Consider the following 19408-nt stretch of genomic DNA (forward strand, 5'->3'; position numbering starts at 1 on the left):
TGACCCTAGAAATAGTACTGTTAGGAGATCTGGAGAGACCTGGTCAGTCAATTAGTAATATACTAATACTCTTTGTAAAAGTATTTATCTTCAACTTGCAATCTGTGGATTCTATTCGATTACATAGATTGAAATTGTACGTTAAACATCCCAGCGTAGTTGAAAGATATACACTACCGTTCAAAAGTTTGGGGTCACTTAGAAATGTCCTTGTTTTTGAAAGAAAAGCAATTTTTTGTCCATTAAAATAACATTAAATTGAGCAGAAAGTCCTCAACTGACAGCTTCATTAAATAATACCCGCAAAACACCAGTCTCAACATCAACAGTGAAGAGGAGACTCTGGGATGCTGGCCTTCTAGGCAGAGTTCCTCTGTCCAGTGTCTGTGTTCTTTTGACCATCTTAATTTTCTGTTTATTGTTTTCTTTTTATTGGCCAGTCTGAGGTGTGGCTTTTTCTTTGCAACTTTCTTTGACAGAGGAACTCTGCCTAGAAGACCAGCATCTCGGAGTCTCCTCTTCACTGTTGACGTTGAGACTGGTGTTTTGCGGGTACTATTTAATGATGCTGCCAGTTGAGGACTTGTAAGGCATCTGTTTCTCAAACTAGACACTCTAATGTACTTGTCTCCTTGCTCAGTTGTGCACCGGGGCCTCCCACTCCTCTTTCTATTCTGGTTAGAGCCAGTTTGCGCTGGTCTGTGAAGGGAGTAGTACACAGTGTTGTACGAGATCTTCAGTTTCTTGGCAATTTCTCGCATGGAATAGCCTTAATTTCTCAGAACAAAAATAGACTGATGAGTTTCAGGAGAAAGTTCTTTGTTTCTGGCCATTTTGAGCCTGTAATCGAACGCACAAATGCTGATGCTCCAGATACTCAATTAGTCTAAAGAAGGCCAGTTTTATTGCTTCTTTATGAGGACAACAGTTTTCAGCTGTGCTAACATAATTGCAAAAGGGTTTTCTAATGATCAATTAGCCTTTTAAAATGACAAACTTGGATTAGCTAACACAACATGCCATTTGAACACAGGAGTGATGGTTGCTGATAATGGGCCGCTGTACGCCTATGTAGATATTCCATTTAAAAATCAGCTGTTTCCAGCTACAATACTCATTTACAACATTAACAATGTCTACACTGTATTTCTGATCAATTTGATGTTATTTTAATGGACAAAAATTTTGCTTTTCTTTCAAAAACAAGGACATTTCTCAGTGACCCCAAACTTTTAAACGGTAGTGTATGTTGTGTAGAAAACCGAAGAGAGTAGCCAGCAGAGATAGGTGGGATGGGCTGAGGGAAGCTGCGGGTTGGGATGTGGAATTGGAGACAGGTGGGAGTGGAGTTGCTGGGCGGGAGATAGAATGATGGTCAAATATAAAAGTATAAAAAATAAAACATAATAAAAAAGTCTGAATGACAATGAGGGGCAGTGTTTTTACAGCTAATGCTGGTTTACCTGAGGCTGATGCCGTGCAGGTGTTTGTACACATGCATATACAAACACTCTCATTCAAATACACACATACACGGACACACACACATGTAAATAGTGCCAGACATGCACTCAAACATATACAGTTGACCTTGCTGTTATGGTTTTAGTTGTCCTTGATGTCTTTAGTTGTTTTATTTGCGTTGTTGTTTTCTTTTGTCTTTTTCTTTTTTCTCATGAGTTAATTTTATTGGTTGTTGGTGCATTGGGGGGGTTCTTGGGGGTGGGGAATGGAATTCATTTTCTTTTTTATTATTGACTTTTTCTTGGGGGCCAGGGTGGCTGTGGGAGGGGTCTCGGATGGTGGAGGGACAGCTATGTGGAACTGTGGGGGGATCTTGGAGGGTTTGCGTCCCTGTCTTTTTTGGCCTTGTGGGAAGATCTGTTGACGTGCCCTTGAGCAGGGCGTGGACCCTGGATGCTTCTGTGTGTCGCTCTGAATGGGAGTCTGTTGGATGACTGGTGTAGTTGTTGAGCGGCTTCACTGCAAGTATATTGTATGTTTTGGATATTCCCCCAAAAATATATAATAAAAAAAACACTGTTTAAACACTCACTCAACTGCACGTTTTACCTCTGTCTTCACCCCCAGGTGGTAAACACTCGTCTGAATGCACTCTGATCCTGACTGAGGGAGACTCAGCCAAGTCCCTGGCCGTCTCCGGGCTCGGCGTCATCGGGCGAGATCGCTATGGTGTCTTCCCACTAAGAGGAAAGATCCTGAATGTACGAGAGGCCACACACAAACAGGTGAGTGTCTAGAGAGCCGTTAGGTTGAGCCCATATGTTCACTTGGCTACGCATGCCTCTCTCTAATATCAATATGCCTCGTCCATTATTGTCCTGGTTAGTGATTACTGTCTTATTTCACTGCAGAGCCTTTAGCCCTGCTCAATATGCCTTAACCAACCATGTTGTTCCACCTCCTACATATGCGATGACATCACCTGGTTTAAACGTCTCTAGAGACTATATCTCTCTCATCATTACTCAATGCCTAGGTTTACCTCCAATGTACTCACATCCTACCTTACCTTAGTCTGTACACTATGCCTTGAATCTATGCTATCGAGCCCAGAAAACTGCTCCTTTTAATCTCTGTTCCGAACGTGCCAAACGGACAGTTCGTATAGCATTTAGCCGTACCCTTATCCTACTTCTCCTCTGTTCCTCTGGTGATGTAGAGGTTAATCCAGGTCCTGCAGTGCCTAGCCCCACTCCCACTTCCCAGGTGCTCTTATTTGTTGACTTCTGTAACCGTAAAAGCCTTGGTTTCATCCATGTTAACATTAGAAGCCTTCTCCCTGAGTTTGTTTTATTCACTGCTTTAGCACACTCTGCCAACCCGGATGTCCTAGCCGTGTCTGAATCCTGGCTCAGGAAAACCACCAAAAACCCTGAGATCTCCATCGCTAACTATAACATTTTCCGCCAAGATAGAACTGTCAAAGGGGGCGGTGTTGCAATCTACTACAAAGATAGCCTGCAGAGTTCTGTATTACTATCCAAGTCTGTACCCAAACAATTCGAGCTTCTACTTCTAAAAATTCACCTTTCCAGAAACAAGTCTCTCACTGTTGCCGCCTGCTATAGACCTCCCTCTGCCCCCAGCTGTGCCCTCGATACCATATATGAATTGATTGCCCCCCATCTATCTTCTGAGCTCGTGCTATTAAACAGCCAACACTAACATTTAGTGGCCGCTGCCAACATACTGACTCAACTCCAGCCACTTTAATAATGGGAATTGATGGAAATTATGTAAAAATGTATCACTAGCCACTTTAAACAATGCCACTTAATATAATGTTTACATACCCTACATTACTCATCTCATATGTATATGTATATACTGTACTCTATATCATCTACTGCATCTTGCCATCTTTATGTAATACATGTATCACTAGCCACTTTAAACTATGCCACTTTGTTTACATACCCTACATTACTCATCTCATATGTATATACTGTACTCTATACCATCTACTGCATCTTGCCTATGCCGTTCTGTACCATCACTCATTCATATATCTTTATGTACATATTCTTTATCCCTTTACACTTGTGTGTATAAGGTAGTAAGGTAGTAGTTGTGGAATTGTTAGGTTAGATTACTTGTTGGTTATTACTGCATTGTCGGAACTAGAAGCACAAGCATTTCGCTACACTCGCATTAACATCTGCTAACCATGTGTATGTGACAAATAAAATTTGATTTGATTTACTAGGTGACCTAAAGTGGGACATGCTTAACACCCCGGCCATCCTACAATCTAAGCTTGATGCCCTCAATCTAACACAAATTATCAATGAACCTACCAGGTACAACTCCAAATCCGTAAACACCTGCACCCTCATAGATGTCATCCTAACTAACTCGCCCTCCAAATACACCTCTGCTGTTTTCAATCAAGATCTCAGCGATCACTGCCTCATTGCCTGCATCCGTAATGGGTCTGCGACCAAACGACCACCCCTCATCACTGTCAAACGCTCCCTAAAACACTTCTGCGAGCAGGCCTTTCTAATCGACCTGGCCGGGGTATCCTGGAATGACATTGACCTCATCCCGTCAGTAGATGATGCCTGGCTATTCTTTAAAAGTGCCTTCCTCACCATCTTAAATAAGCATGCCCCATTTCAAAAAATTTAGAACTAGGAATAGATGTAGTCCTTGGTTCACTCCAGACCTGTCTGCCCTTGACCAGCACAAAAACATCCTGTGGCGTTCTGCATTAGCATCGAATAGCCCCCGTGATATGCAACTTTTCAGGGAAGTTAGGAACCAATATACACAGGCAGTTAGGAAAGCTAAGGTTAGCTTTTTCAAACAGAAATTTGCATCCTGTAGTACTAACTCAAAAAAGTTCTGGGACACTGTAAAGTCCATGGAGAATAAGAGCACCTCCTCCCAGTTGCCCACTGCTCTGAGGCTAGGAAACACTGTCACCACCGATAAATCCACTATAATTGAGAATTTCAATAAGCATTTCTCTATGGCTGGCTATGCTTTCCACCTGGCTACCCCTACCCCGGTCAACTGCCCGGCACCCTCCACAGCAACCCGCCAAAGCCCCCACCATTTATCCTTCACCCAAATCCAGATAGCTGATGTTCTGAAAGAGCTGCAAAATCTGGACCCCTACAAATCAGCCGGGCTAGACAATCTGGACCCTCTCTTTCTAAAATTATCTGCCGAAATTGTTGCAACCCCTATTACTAGCCTGTTCAACCTCTCTTTCGTATCATCTGAGATTCCCAAAGATTGGACAGCTGCCGCGGTCATCCCCCTCTTCAAAGGGGGTGAAACTCTAGACCCAAACTGCTACAGACCTATATCTATCCTACCCTGTCTTTCTAAGGTCTTCGAAAGCCAAGTTAACAAACAGATCACCAACCATTTCGAATCCCATCGTACCTTCTCCGCTATGCAATCTGGTTTCAGAGCTGGTCATTGGTGCACCTCAGCCACGCTCAAGGTCCTAAACGACATCATAACCGCCATCGATAAGAGACATTACTGTGCAGCCGTATTCATCGACCTGGCCAAGGCTTTCGACTCTGTCAATCACCACATTCTTATTGGCAGACTCGACAGCCTTGGTTTCTCAAATGATTGCCTCGCCTGGTTTACCAACTACTTCTCTGATAGAGTTCAGTGTGTCAAATCGGAGGGCCTGTTGTCTGGACCTCTGGCAGTCTCTATGGGGGTGCCACAGGGTTCAATCCTCGGGCCGACTCTCTTCTCTGTATACATCAATGATGTTGCTCTTGCTGCTGGTGATTCTCTGATACACCTCTACGCAGACGACACCATTCTGTATACTTCTGGCCCCTCTTTGGACACTGTGTTAACTAACCACCAGACGAGCTTCAATGCCATACAACTCTCCTTCCGTGGCCTCCAACTGCTCTTAAACGCAAGTAAAACTAAATGCATGCTATTCAATCGATCACTGCCTGCACCTGCTCTGACTTAGAATATGTGGACAACTACAAATACCTAGGTGTCTGGTTAGACTGTAAACTCTCCTTCCAGACTCACATTAAGCATCTCCAATCCAAAATTAAATCTAGAATCGGCTTCCTATATCGCAACAAAGCATCCTTCACTCATGCTGCCAAACATACCCTCGTAAAACTGACCATCCTACCGATCCTCGACTTCGGTGATGTCATCTATAAAATAGCCTCCAACACCCTACTCAACAAACTGGATGCAGTCTATCACAGCGCCATCCGTTTTGTCACCAAAGCCCCATACACTACCCACCATTGCAACCTGTACGCTCTCGTTGGTTGGCCCTCGCTTCATACTCGTCGCCAAACCCACTGGCTACAGGTTATCTACAAGTCTCTGCTAGGTAAAGCCCCGCCTTATCTCAGCTCACTGGTCACCATAGCAGCACCCACTCGTAGCACGCGCTCCAGCAGGTATATCTCACTGGTCACCCCCAAAGCCAATTCCTCCTTTGGTCGTCTTTCCTTCCAGTTCTCTGCTGCCAATGACTGGAACGAACTGCAAAAATCTCTGAAGCTGGAAACACTTATCTCCCTCACTAGCTTTAAGCACCAGCTGTCAGAGCAGCTCACAGATTACTGCACCTGTACATAGCCCATTTATAATTTAGCCCAAACAACTACCGCTTCCCCTACTGTATTTATTTATTTATTTTGCTCCTTTGCACCCCATTATTTCTACTTTGCACATTCTTCCACTGCAAATCTACCATTCCAGTGTTTTACTTGCTATATTGTATTTACCTCGCCACCATGGCCTTTTTTTGCCTTTACCTGCCTTTACCTCATCTCACCTCATTTGCTCACATTGTATATAGACTTATTTTTCTAATGTATTATTGACTATATGTTTTGTTTATTCCATGTGTAACTCTGTGTTGTTGTATGTGTCAAATTGCTATGCTTTATCTGGGCCAGGTCGCAGTTGCAAATGAGAACTTGTTCTCAACTAGCCTACCTGGTTAAATAAAGGTGAAATAAAAAAAGAAATAAAAAAAGTTGTCTGGGAGAGTGTATGGGTGATTACAATCTAAATGATTCAAGTAGCTATCAGACGTACACTGCAATAATAAATTATCTTGTAAAGAGATACTTACTGAAGGGATTTACATCAATTATTTACCAAATGTGGGACAATAACCATTCAGATCAACTGAAAAGGAAATTGAGATCAACTGAAAAGGAAATTGAGATCAACTGAAAAGGAAATTGAGATCAACTGAAAAGGAAATTGAGGTCAACTGAAAAGGAAATTGAGGTCAACTGAAAAGGAAATTGAGGTCAACTGAAAAGGAAATTGAGGTCAACTGAAAAGGAAATTGAGGTCAACTGAAAAGGAAATTGAGATCAACTGAAAAGGAAATTGAGATCAACTGAAAAGGAAATTGAGATCAACTGAAAAGGAAATTGAGGTCAACTGAAAAGGAAATTGAGATCAACTGAGGCCAAACTCCACCAGAGCTAGGGTGGCCCACCCTGCCTATATTATGTTAGGGGAAACACTGACACAATCCATTTTTCTCTTTCCCACCAGATCATGGAGAACGCAGAGATCAACAACATCATCAAGATCGTGGGTCTGCAGTACAAGAAGAGCTACGACGACCCAGAGTCTCTGAGATCCCTACGCTACGGCAAGATCATGATCATGACCGATCAGGTTCTAACACTTAATCAATCCCACCAACGACTGACGTCTACAATTGACTGATGTCTTGGGATTTTCATCATCAATAATTGTAACAACAATGAGCGTAAAGCATCTTTCATACAGTATGCATGTTCAAAGCCTTGTTTTGTTGAAGTTACACTCTAAGGTTACTCTGAAATGGCATGATATTCCCTATATAGTATGGTGTAATGCACCAAAAGTAGTGCACTACATATGGAATAGGCTATCCTTTTGGATGCACCCTTGGGTCATAACAATCCATACTAATAGTGTGTGTTTGTGTTGATGATCTGCTGACAGGATCAGGATGGCTCCCATATCAAGGGTTTGCTCATCAACTTCTTCCATCACAACTGGCCATCCCTGCTCAAACACACCTTCCTGGAGGAGTTCATCACGCCCATCGTTAAGGTAAGACTCACACAGGTAATAGCAGGGGTTCTGGGCTATTACACGCATTCTATATAGTCAAAGTAAGACTCATACATTGGTACAGCCAGACCCAATTTTCTCCCTACCACTTCCCCTTGGCTTGAACTCTTCAGTGTTTGCAAATCTACAGCGGCTGAAACCTCCCTCATAGGACAAGGACTACATGACACAGTCGTGACCTCTGATTTCAGCTTATGGCAACTAACTTTCAACTGTTATAAAACACAAACAACGTGGTTGTAATGCTGCTTTTAACTCTTTCCTGCAGGTGAACAAGAATAAACAGGAGAATGCTTTCTACAGCATTCCAGAGTTTGACGAATGGAAGAAACAGACAGTCAACTTTAAAACCTGGCATATAAAGTACTACAAAGGTTTGTTCATCCTATGTGGATATTCCTCCAAACTAACCATTATTGTTAGAAGCTATTCTGTTTCACACTACTGAGGCAAATCGAGCCAAGCTCTACTGTACTGGCCTGAATATACATCCACCATATTTGCTGGAGCATGCTGGAAAGGACAATGTGGGGAAAACATATCTGAGCCAGCCAGCACAGTTTGGGTTGCCACGGTACTGTGAAAAGGGTTTGAGTGTTTGATTGCTTGTGTTCCAGGTTTGGGTACCAGCACAAGCAAGGAGGCCAAGGAGTACTTTGCAGACATGGAGAAACACCGGATCATGTTTAGATACGCCGGGACAGAGGACGATGCTGCCATCACACTGGTGGGTTTAACATGGATACCACTCTCTCTCCTTTTCTCTGGCATGGTCTTCTGAACACGCTTTCTGTAAATGTACAGAACAAATGTCTAGAAAAGTTAGAAAATCAATTCTGAAATGGCTAAAACATTTTAGAAAATATATTCCTCAAGCTAGGATTGCTGTGCACACACTTAGTGCTTTCTTCAAACCTTCTATCAACTCACACCTGAGATGTTGTTTTGACTTTGTGATTTGTCAGTGCTCTGCTTGAGAGATCCTTGCCAAATGGAGAGAGGACTGACAGTGATTTCGTTTGACTGACACTAACTGATCTATCTATTGCTGTCTGTCTCTAGGCGTTCAGTAAGAAGAAGACTGACGACAGGAAGGAGTGGCTCACTAACTTCATGGAGGACAGGAGACAGAGGAGGATGCACGGCCTGCCAGAGGTGAGTGGGACTGACTGTGTGACCGACTGGGTTCAAATCCGAGAAGACTGTTAGTCCGCTTAGCTTAATAAACAAAAGATTTATCCACTTTTCTGTGTTATATTGTATTTGTGCATCTCTGAGTGATGTTCTATCAATTCCCGGTGTCATTTCATGTTTTCACGTGTATCTGAGATATTCACCATTCAAGTAGGCAGAAATACAGCCAGTATATCAAGTTTTGCATACCTCCTATTGCGTAAATCTTCAGGTCTCTGCAGCGGTTACTCATCACACAAGTGTGCTTCACTGAAACGTCTAGGTTCCATTTGCACTGTGAGAGACTGTCCAGATCATTCACATCAGTGCAGATAAAGGAAAGGAGACAAGGAGAGGAAGCAACAGACTATTGAGATGCACCCAGTGAGAGACATTTTGATATTGGAGTTTGATTAAAGGAAGAGGATGTAGACTGTTTAGATGTTTGTGTTTTTATACAGGGATCTCTCCACCATGGGAGTTACTTGGACCATGATGTATCGCAGCTTGTTTAGAGTCTTTAGCTGGCTCAGATTCACAAGCCTCTGAGGATTTGTGTACAGTCTGTGTTACCCAGATATCCTAAGCATTGAAATGGAAATATTTCCTGAAAATTCTCTACTGTCTATCACTGATGTAAAGTAGCAGCTGCTTTCCCCATGTGAATCCCATCAGAGCCAGGTCTAACACCGGTGACATCATCAGAGCGCTGCTTCAATTCTGTTTATTTCTGTCTCATCCTACAGCAATACCTGCACGGAACACAGTTTTGTAAATGACTCTGTTTGCTGTCGGTCGCTGATGCAAAGTAGACACCGCTCTCCCTTGTGGCACTGATAAGACCATAACAACATCATAGCCCTAATTCAAGTCACTTTACATTTCATCCTTTTATTGTCCCCATGCAGCAATACCTGTACGGCACGCAGGCGAAACACCTCTCCTACAACGACTTCATCAACAAAGAACTCATCCTCTTCTCCAACTCCGACAACGAGAGATCCATCCCATCCTTAGTGGACGGTGCGTATGCATCGATCCACTAGACTATCTCCCTGGACACTCTGTCTTAGTAGCTTTTGTTGTTGTGTTTGTTGTCAAATGGCTTTGAAGTTTAATAAGGGAACTGAGAAGCCTGGAAACTTGTTTTTAACAGAGTTCTTCACTGTCCTCTTGGTACATTGTTTGTGTGTGATGTGGTCCCCTATTGATGACGTGTATCATTTGTTTATTTGAATCCCCATTAGCTGTTTGTTGCAACACCTATTCCTCATGCGGTCCACTTGTGATCCCCTTTGAAGAGATGTGTGGTGTGGTGCCCTTTTGATGATGTCATGTGTGCAGGTCTGAAGCCAGGCCAGAGGAAAGTGCTGTTCACCTGTATGAAGAGGAATGATAAGAGGGAGGTGAAGGTGGCTCAGCTGGCTGGTTCAGTAGCAGAGATGTCTGCCTACCATCACGGAGAGGTCCGTAAACTTACTGAGATATATGAAATATACTTACTGAGCTATAGGAAATATACTTACTGAGCTATAGGAAATATACTTACTGAGATATATGAAATATACTTACTGAGATATATGAAATATACTTACTGAGCTATAGGAAATATACTTACTGAGCTATATGAAATATACTTACTGAGCTATATGAAATATACTTACTGAGCTATATGAAATATACTTACTGAGCTATATGAAATATACTTACTGAGATATATGAAATATACTTACTGAGCTATAGGAAATATACTTACTGAGATATATGAAATATACTTACTGATCTATAGGAAATATACTTACTGAGCTATAGGAAATATACTTACTGAGATATATGAAATATACTTACTGAGATATATGAAATAAACTTACTGAGATATATGAAATAAACTTACTGAGATATATGAAATATACTTACTGAGATATATGAAATATACTTACTGAGATATAGGAAATATACTTACTGAGATATAGGAAATATACTTACTGAGATATAGGAAATATACTTACTGAGATATAGGAAATATACTTACTGAGATGTATGAAATATACTTACTGAGATGTATGAAATATACTTACTGAGCTATAGGAAATATACTTACTGAGATATATGAAATATACTTACTGAGATGTATGAAATATACTTACTGAGATGTATGAAATATACTTACTGAGATGTATGAAATATACTTACTGAGATGTATGAAATATACTTACTGAGCTATAGGAAATATACTTACTGAGATATATGAAATATACTTACTGAGATATATGAAATATACATTTACATTACATTTAAGTCATTTAGCAGACGCTCTTATCCAGAGCGACTTAGGAAATATACTTACTGAGCTATATGAAATATATTTACTGAGCTATATGAAATATACTTACTGAGCTATATGAAATATACTTACTGAGCTATATGAAATATACTTACTGATCTATATGAAATATACTTACTGATCTATATGAAATAAAGTGGTGGAAAAGTACCCAATTGTCATACTTGAGTAAAAGTAAAGATACCTTAATAGAAAATGACTCAAGTAAAAGTGAGTGACCCAGTAAAATACTACTTGAGTAAAAATCTAAAAGTATTTGGTTTGAAATATACTTAAGTATCAAAAGTAAATGTAATTGCTAAAATATACTTAAGTATCTAAAGTAAATTATTTAAAGTACAAATCATTTCAAATTCCTTATATTAAGCAAACCAGATGGCACCATTTTCTTGTTTTTTATTTATTTACGGAAAGCCTTGGGCACGCTCCAACACTCAGACATTAATCATTGGAGGCAGTAGGGTTGATGAGGGATTTTCTCTTGATAATTGTGTGAAAATGGACCCTTTTCATCTCCTGCTAAAAATTCTAAATGTAACGAGTACTTTTAGATGTCAGGGAAAATGTATGGTGTAAAAAGTAAATGATGTTCTTTAGGAATGTAGTGAAGTAAAAGTTGTCAAAATATATTAATATTAAAGTAAAGTACAGATACCCCAAAAAACTACATAAGTAGTACTTTAAAGTATATTTACTTAAGTACTTTACACCACTGATGAAATATACTTAGAGAGCTATCTTCCACTTTAAATCAATACTGTCTGAAGAGACTTTGTGTTTCCCACAACAACACTGTTTTGACATGTGTTCCTCTGTATGTGTGTGATCAGCAATCCCTGTTGATGACGATTGTGAACTTGGCCCAGAACTTTGTGGGCAGCAACAACGTCAACATCCTGCAGCCGCTGGGTCAGTTTGGTACCCGCATAAACGGGGGCAAGGATGCTGCCAGCCCCCGTTACATCTTCACCATGCTCAGGTAATGCCTCCGAGGGTCAAAACAGATTTGTGCTAGCTATTTGATTGGTCTACTTGTTGAATGATTTGTATGGGCCATTGTGCCATCCTGAAGTGCAGTCATACCTGCTTGATTTAAAAAAAGGTTAATGATACATTTCATGTAAACTTTGTTTATACATCACCTTTCATGAAACACATTAAAACTCAAAATGCTTTAAAAATGTATTTATTATGAAGTAATGTCACTTCCTCAGTCCCCTGGCCAAGATGTTGTTCCCAGCGATGGACTCCAGCCTGCTGAAGTTCCTGTTCGATGACAACCAGAAGGTGGAGCCAGAGTGGTACATCCCCATCCTCCCTCTGGTGCTGGTGAACGGGGCCGAGGGCATCGGGACGGGCTGGGCCTGCAAGATCCCCAACTACGACCACAGAGAGATAGTCAACAACCTGTACCGCATGCTCAACATGCAGGACCCTCTGCCCATGGTGAACATTTACAACTTTCAAACGTATTTCATTACATAAGATAAGATCAACTTTATTGTCCCAGGCGGGGAAATTTGTTGTGGACACACAAGCAGCGCTATTGTCCATTTGGTTTTAGGATTTTATTGCTTAAAGCATATCAACTCCGATTAATATTTTTGTAGATTGATACTATTATACATTAAAACCTTGAGCTAAATCAATTGTCATTTGGGATTTTAATTTTTTGTTGTTGATAGAACTGGATAAACCACCAACTTTCTGTGTCTGCTGTTGGTTATCCAGAACTTCAGCAGGTCCACCGCTGGGAACGATAATCAAGATTTGTGTTAATCATGTTATGAGTAAGTCATTTATCATAATGACTGAATATTCCTATGTCTCTCCTTTCCCAGCTGCCCAGCTATAAGAACTTTAAAGGCGTGATCCATGAGTTGGGTCAGAACCAGTACATGGTCAGTGGAGAGATCTCTGTCCTGGACAAGAACACCATTGAGATCACTGAGCTGCCCGTTCGCACCTGGACACAGGTACACTATTGCTAAGGACAGGATATATCACACCTGTCCAGCACTTCTGGTCATCTAGCTGCTTTGACGGAATGAATGAAGGAGATGTTGAACCTTTGTTTCTATGCTGCGATGTTGTGTTTGTTAGTTCTTGTAATGGACTCTGTTCTCTCTCTCCTCCTGCCCTTCTTTCTCTCTCCTCCCCCCTCCTCTCTCACTCCTCTCTCTCTCCCCTCCTCTCTCCCTCCAGGCCTACAAAGAGTCGGTACTAGAGCCCATGCTCCAGGGGACAGAGAAGACTCCAGCTCTGATTAATGACTATAAGGAGTACCACACGGACCAAACCGTCAAGTTTGTGGTCCGCATGTCAGAGGAGAAGCTGGCCCAGGCCGAGGCTGCTGGACTACACAAAGTCTTCAAGCTACAGTCCAGCCTCACCTGCAACTCCATGGTTAGTACCCCTCCTCAAATCTGGGTCCTATTCACTTGGCACCAAACAGAAGAAAACGGACTGAAACAGGGAGAAACTACCTGAGCTTCTTCAATAATAAACGCCTGGGTTTCATTATCCGTAGCAAATCGGTTTACCCTAATGAATATGACCCTGTATTTGAGTTGAACTTATAGCTGTATTGACTGCCACTGTTTATTCATTATACACACCTCTTTGGATGAAGTGCTCTCCTATTATAGGAATCACATCTGTCCGGATGACGGGATTCTTTGGAATGAGTCTATGATCTAAAAAGGGAAAACCATTTTGAGGTGTTTCATGGTTTTCAACCTGTTTTGGAAAGGAGAACTATCTAAAGTAGTTGTTCTCCCCTCAGGTGTTGTTTGACCACATGGGCTGTCTGAAGAGGTATGACTCGGTCCAGGACATTCTCAAGGAGTTCTTTGAGCTGCGGTTGCACTACTACAAGCTGAGGAAGGATTGGCTAGTGGGGAGCCTGGGGGCGGAGGCTTCCAAACTGTCCAATCAGGCACGATTTGTACTGGAGAAGATCGAAGGAAAGATCACAATCGGTGAGAATTTTACCTGCATCGCTCTCCCTCTGCCTCTCCCTCTGCCTCTCCCTCTGACTCTCCCTCTGTCTCTCCCTCTGTCTCTCCCTCTGTCTCCCTCTGTCTCACCCTCTCTCTCTGCCTCTGTCTCTGCCTCTCCCTCTGTCTCTGTCTCTCCCTCAATATTTATTTCAATTGGCAATTTGGTACTAGAGTACTGCTATATTAATGTTGTTTGTCTATAGAGAACAAGTCTAAGAGGGATCTGATCAGGATGATGGTGCAGAACGGCTTTGAGTCGGACCCCGTGGCAGCATGGACCAAAGCACAGGAAAAGGTACTGTTAGCATCCTGCCACTGTCCACCATTCAGCCCTGTGACTGGCTGAGACCGCTTGACGCTTCAACACCCTGTATTCTGATTGGACATGTTCTTGGTCTCTCGCTATAGGCTCTGGAGGAGGACGATCGTGACGGTAATGACAGTGACGGCTCTGTGGACTCTGTGTCGTTGTCGGGACCAAACTTCAACTACATCCTCAACATGCCTCTGTGGTGCCTGTCCAAGGAGAAGGTGGACGAGCTGCTCCGACAGAGAGACAGCAAGGTACTGACTCGGAGAGGAAGGGTGTAGACACCTGACTGTCAAAGACTTGCAATTCTATTCAATAGATCTTTATCGTCCCCAAAGGGCTATTCATTTGCAGCAACATTACACAAGTAGTCAAGGGCTGAGTGTCTCTTTGAACAGTTGTGTGTGTTTTGTTCTTGGAGCATAGTGTGTGAATATCAGTACTTTTTTAATATGTGTATGTGATCGCAGAGGGAAATGAACCCACACGCTCTGTGTTACTAGCACCATGTCTTTCATCAACTGAGTTGTTCAACAGAACGGACAGTTGAATGAGCTGCAGAGGAAGTCTCCTGAGGATCTGTGGAAGGAAGACCTGGCTGTCTTCATTGAAGAACTGGATGTGAGTGGTACCAGCACTACGTGCAGCAGAGTCACTCATCTGAGTCACTGCTTAAGAAGGGACTACTGTCATTTATACCTACTTGTGCGAGACTGCTTTTGTTGGGGAGAAGTCGGGTAATCTCAAGAGTTCTTTCTCCAGGCTTTACTGACGGCAGATCTATTCGTAAATGTTTGGCTTTTATCTCCTTTCACTATAAACCATCACCTCAGTACAAGTGACTTCGACCATTTACAAAAAGTGACTGAGGTGTATTCTCTCCCTGTGCATGTGACAGAAAATCGAGGCCCAGGAGCAGGCAGACATGAGTGCAGGTAAAGGTACCAAGCTGGTGAAGGGCAAGGTGGGCAAGCCCAAGGTGAAGAAACTCCACCTGGAGGAAACGTTGCCATCGCCGTATGGCCGCAGGGTTGTACCCACCATCACACAGGCCATGAAGACTGACGCCTCCAAGAAGATGACCAAGAAGAAGAAGGTAAAACATGTAATATTTGAGATGGATCCTCTCTATGCTTCATTATTAAAGGTCCAGTCTGTAATGTTTCCAGACAATTCCAACCATTGAAGTTGATGATTTATACCCAGTGCTGTATGAGCTTAGTTCAACTGTATACCTCCGTCATAGCTCAGCATTGTTTGCATTGGTCTCTGTGTGTTTTCAGGCATTACACATGATGTGTGTGTGTGTGTGTGTGTGTGTGTGTGTGTGTGTGTGTGTGTGTGTGTGTGTGTGTGTGTGTGTGTGTGTGTGTGTGTGTGTGTGTGTGTTGGCCTTTCAGGGTGATGCGGACCTGTTGATGAAGCTGGAGTTTGATGATGAGATGGGAGTGCTGGGGTCAGACGGGGGAACAGGGGAGAACTCCCTCAACTCCTCCTCTAATACACCAGCCCCAACCCCAGCCAAGCCCAAGGCCCCCCGGGTCAAACAGGAGAAGAAGGAGCCAGGTCAGCAGATGTTCCATTCTCCTTTCATGTGTCTGTCATCTTTTTGGGCTTCAGTCATGAATTGGGGGAGAAGGGGAGACAGATGAGAGGGATAGACAGGTAGGTGGTGGACCCAAGGATTGTATCCCCGCCTCTTGGGGCAATTCGTAGTTGGGACTCAGAAGTGCTACCACTAGAGGAAACTTTGGCACTCATTTCTTTTAATCACACTTCATGGCTATTAAATAAAAGACCTGAAATCTGAATGAATAAATGTTCTCTATATCAGGTACTCCCAGAGCCAGGAAACCCCCCACACCAAAAGGATCGTCTGGTAAGAAGGTGAAGAAGCGTAACCCCTGGTCGGAGGACGAGTCCAAATCAGAAAGCGACCTGGAGGACAGTGAACCTGTTGTCATCCCCCGAGACACCAAGTCACAACGGGCCTCAGGTAACCACTTACCTACTGGGTTGTGTTCATTAGGACACACCATTAAAACAGAGTGGTTTTTGTTCGATAAGTTCAGACAGTAGCTTCCTTTTTCACTCTGTTTTGGGGTATTTTCATCGTGTTCACTGTCCTGTTAGAACTAGGGACAGGCATTTTTCCTGATCACAGCAGTTAACAGTAGTTAACTGGGCCCTAATCTCGGTTAACCCAGAACTAAAGTCTTGCGTAATTGGTCAGCTGCTCGATTTAAGTTCTGGGTCTATACCTATTAAGAGAAGAGCTGAAGAGATGCTAGAACGAGGAACAGAAGCGGAAACAAGTAGCTCTCTCTCTCACTTTGCAAGTTACAGGCCGAATGTCACCTCCCCTCCCGAAATTGGAAAGATGCCAGTAATGACACAGAAACTACTGCTGCTCGTCCCATTCCTTCACGACAGATTGTACTGTACCAGTTATGTTTACGTAGATCTCTCTACGAGAGATTAACTTGGCCTAGAGTTTTTCCTGGTCCAGTCACGTAGTCGATTGGTTGTTTTTTCCCCAACTGTTTTAACCAATCATCAACTTATCATGTTTTTAATTGCATATTCTTTGTGATTGGTCCTTGAGGCCATTTTGAAATGTTTAAGAGCCTCATTCTTATTTCTGTAAAAACCCGAAAGACCAAACGCCTTGGTTCTACTTTTTGCAATAAAGACGCTTTTTTATTTAATTCCATTTGTCCTCCAAGTGTTGATGGATATCCTCTCTACCCAAGTTCGCTTCTCAATTCACGCTCCTTGGTTAGAAAGCAATGTAACGGCAGTGATCCTTTCCCTTTGCAGGTCACGTGGTCAGAAAACTCTCTGGCCTTGCTAATTCTAACATAATAGTTTTGCCTCATTGTCATTCTACACACTATGCTGTCTGTCACCTGGGGTGACTATAACTTGAAACTCCATCAGCTCTTTGAAAGTCTGAAAGTCTGGTTCTCCCTGGCTTGATGAGCCTGAAGTCTGACAGCAGCGTGACGCAATCCACAGAGAGGTTATTCTACGGTTCTCAGCTCTCAAAACACTGATTTGACTCACACTTTGAACTCTGTAGCTCTTCCTTATCACTAGTAGTGGGGTATTAGGACATGCTGCCTTTCAGAAATCATTACAAATCAATCAAACTATAACATGTGATTCAAAACACACCCACATTTATAATGAACTTTGTCTGTTCCTCAGCGGCCAAGCCCAAGTACACATTTGACTTCAGTGAGGAAGAGGATGGAGGAGAGGAAGAGGATGATGATGATGCTGCATCCTTGCCAGCCCGGCCCTGCAAAGACGACTTCACTGCCTCCTCCGAAACTAAAGACCGATACAATGACCACAGCAATGATGATGAAGATATCTTCCCACAGCCCAAACAGACCACCACCACCGTCTCACCAGCAAAGAAGAAGAAGGAACCAGAGAGTATATTCTCCTCCTCCAAATCAGCCTGCTCCTCTGAAAAGAGCAATGACAGTGGTGAGTTCACACAGCAAGCTCAGCATGTTTGCCTTGTCTTGTACTTTCTTTAGTAAAAGTTTAGATGTATATTTCTTGTTTTTATTTCCTGTCTTGTGTGTTTGTCTATGAAAAAGGACTTTGTCTGTACATAAGCTCCTAGTCCCTGCGTTCATCTGAGGGTTAATGTCTGTTACTCTTCTCTTCCAGACGATCTGAAGTTGGACAGTGACGAGGAAGACAAGGCCTTCTCATACTCCAGCAGCTCTGCCTTCGACAAACCTGTCCCAGCTAAGAAAGGTAACACACAGAGCCAAATATGTATCTACAGCCTGGCCACATTAAACAGACGTACATTTGTGTACCTTCATTAAGTACTTCTTACATTTCATATGAAATAATGGGCTGCTTACTTAAGACAGAACAATAGGGAATGTTTGTCAGGGAGGATGGGTGGGCGTATACCGTGATCGAGAGGTTGCGTGTTCGAGTCGCGTCGGAGACAACTAGCATTTTAGTTAACCTTCCCCCTGACCTTTTCCTAACCTTAACCTAATTCTCATGACATTCTAGGCAAAATTCTCCTTTCCTTTGACATTATGACACAACAAGCAGCCTGGTCTCAGAGCAAGACGTATAATACTATACGTCCTCCAACACGTATGATACTATACATCCTCCAATTTGTATGATGTTGTATGACCGCTATTACATTACAATTTCTGACTTTGGTAACACCCACATCTGCCGCTAGAGGGAACACTAATGCAAATCTCAAATCAAATCACATTTTATTGGTCACATGCACGTGATTAGCAGATGTTATTGCGGGTGTAGCAAAATGCTTGTGCTTCCAACTCCGACAGTGCAGTAATATCTAACAAATTACCCAACATATACCCAATACACACAAATCTAATTCGGAATGAATTAAGACTATATACATATGGACGAGCGATGTCAGAGTGGAACGGACAGAGATACAGTTAGAATAGTATAGAATACAGTATATACATATGAGATGAGTAATGCCAGATATGCCAGGAATCCCTCTTACAAATCTCACTACCAAGGGGGGTTAAAAAGATACTGATAATGTTGCTGCTGCTGAATAAAGTGTACTATATAGGGAATAGGGTGCCTTTTTAGACGCAGACATGGTGTCTTGCTGAGATCCTTGTTATTATTGATTGGCTCACTCTCTGTTACCCACAACAGTGAAGAAGCCTTCAGATGCAGCTCCCAAACCCAGGAAAGCACCAGTACCCAAAGAGCCACCAAAACAGAAGTTGGACACGTCCGTTTGGGACTCCGACTCAGATACCGGCTCCAAGAAGCCTGCAACACCACTCAAAGGTACAGGCTTACCTCACAATGACCAGTGGAGAGTCAGTAAGCTTAACCTCTATTTCTCTATGAATATAAAAGATTGACAAGTGTAAACTGACTATAAAAGGGTGTGAACCGAGTGTAACC

General features: G+C 42.6%; 1 protein-coding gene across 2 annotated transcripts in view; it reads left to right on the plus strand.

Annotated features, from left to right (window-relative positions):
- The window catches only part of LOC139558455 (DNA topoisomerase 2-beta-like), a 46420-nt gene that overhangs the window by 25890 nt on the left and 1122 nt on the right, over window positions 1-19408 (plus strand). For both annotated transcript variants that reach the window (XM_071373592.1, XM_071373593.1), the window contains exons 12-33: window positions 2092-2249; window positions 7057-7182; window positions 7495-7605; window positions 7895-8000; window positions 8244-8353; window positions 8689-8781; window positions 9708-9822; window positions 10144-10265; window positions 11974-12122; window positions 12358-12589; window positions 12985-13119; window positions 13349-13549; window positions 13929-14124; window positions 14349-14440; window positions 14554-14709; window positions 14993-15076; window positions 15354-15551; window positions 15856-16021; window positions 16290-16451; window positions 17666-17953; window positions 18143-18232; window positions 19151-19288. In XM_071373592.1, coding sequence (XP_071229693.1) covers window positions 2092-2249; window positions 7057-7182; window positions 7495-7605; window positions 7895-8000; window positions 8244-8353; window positions 8689-8781; window positions 9708-9822; window positions 10144-10265; window positions 11974-12122; window positions 12358-12589; window positions 12985-13119; window positions 13349-13549; window positions 13929-14124; window positions 14349-14440; window positions 14554-14709; window positions 14993-15076; window positions 15354-15551; window positions 15856-16021; window positions 16290-16451; window positions 17666-17953; window positions 18143-18232; window positions 19151-19288 — 3228 coding nt within the window. The remainder of the gene's footprint in view (window positions 1-2091; window positions 2250-7056; window positions 7183-7494; window positions 7606-7894; window positions 8001-8243; window positions 8354-8688; window positions 8782-9707; window positions 9823-10143; window positions 10266-11973; window positions 12123-12357; window positions 12590-12984; window positions 13120-13348; window positions 13550-13928; window positions 14125-14348; window positions 14441-14553; window positions 14710-14992; window positions 15077-15353; window positions 15552-15855; window positions 16022-16289; window positions 16452-17665; window positions 17954-18142; window positions 18233-19150; window positions 19289-19408) is intronic.

The sequence above is a fragment of the Salvelinus alpinus genome, chromosome 29 (genome assembly GCF_045679555.1).
Source record: "Salvelinus alpinus chromosome 29, SLU_Salpinus.1, whole genome shotgun sequence".
Taxonomy (NCBI): domain Eukaryota; kingdom Metazoa; phylum Chordata; class Actinopteri; order Salmoniformes; family Salmonidae; genus Salvelinus; species Salvelinus alpinus.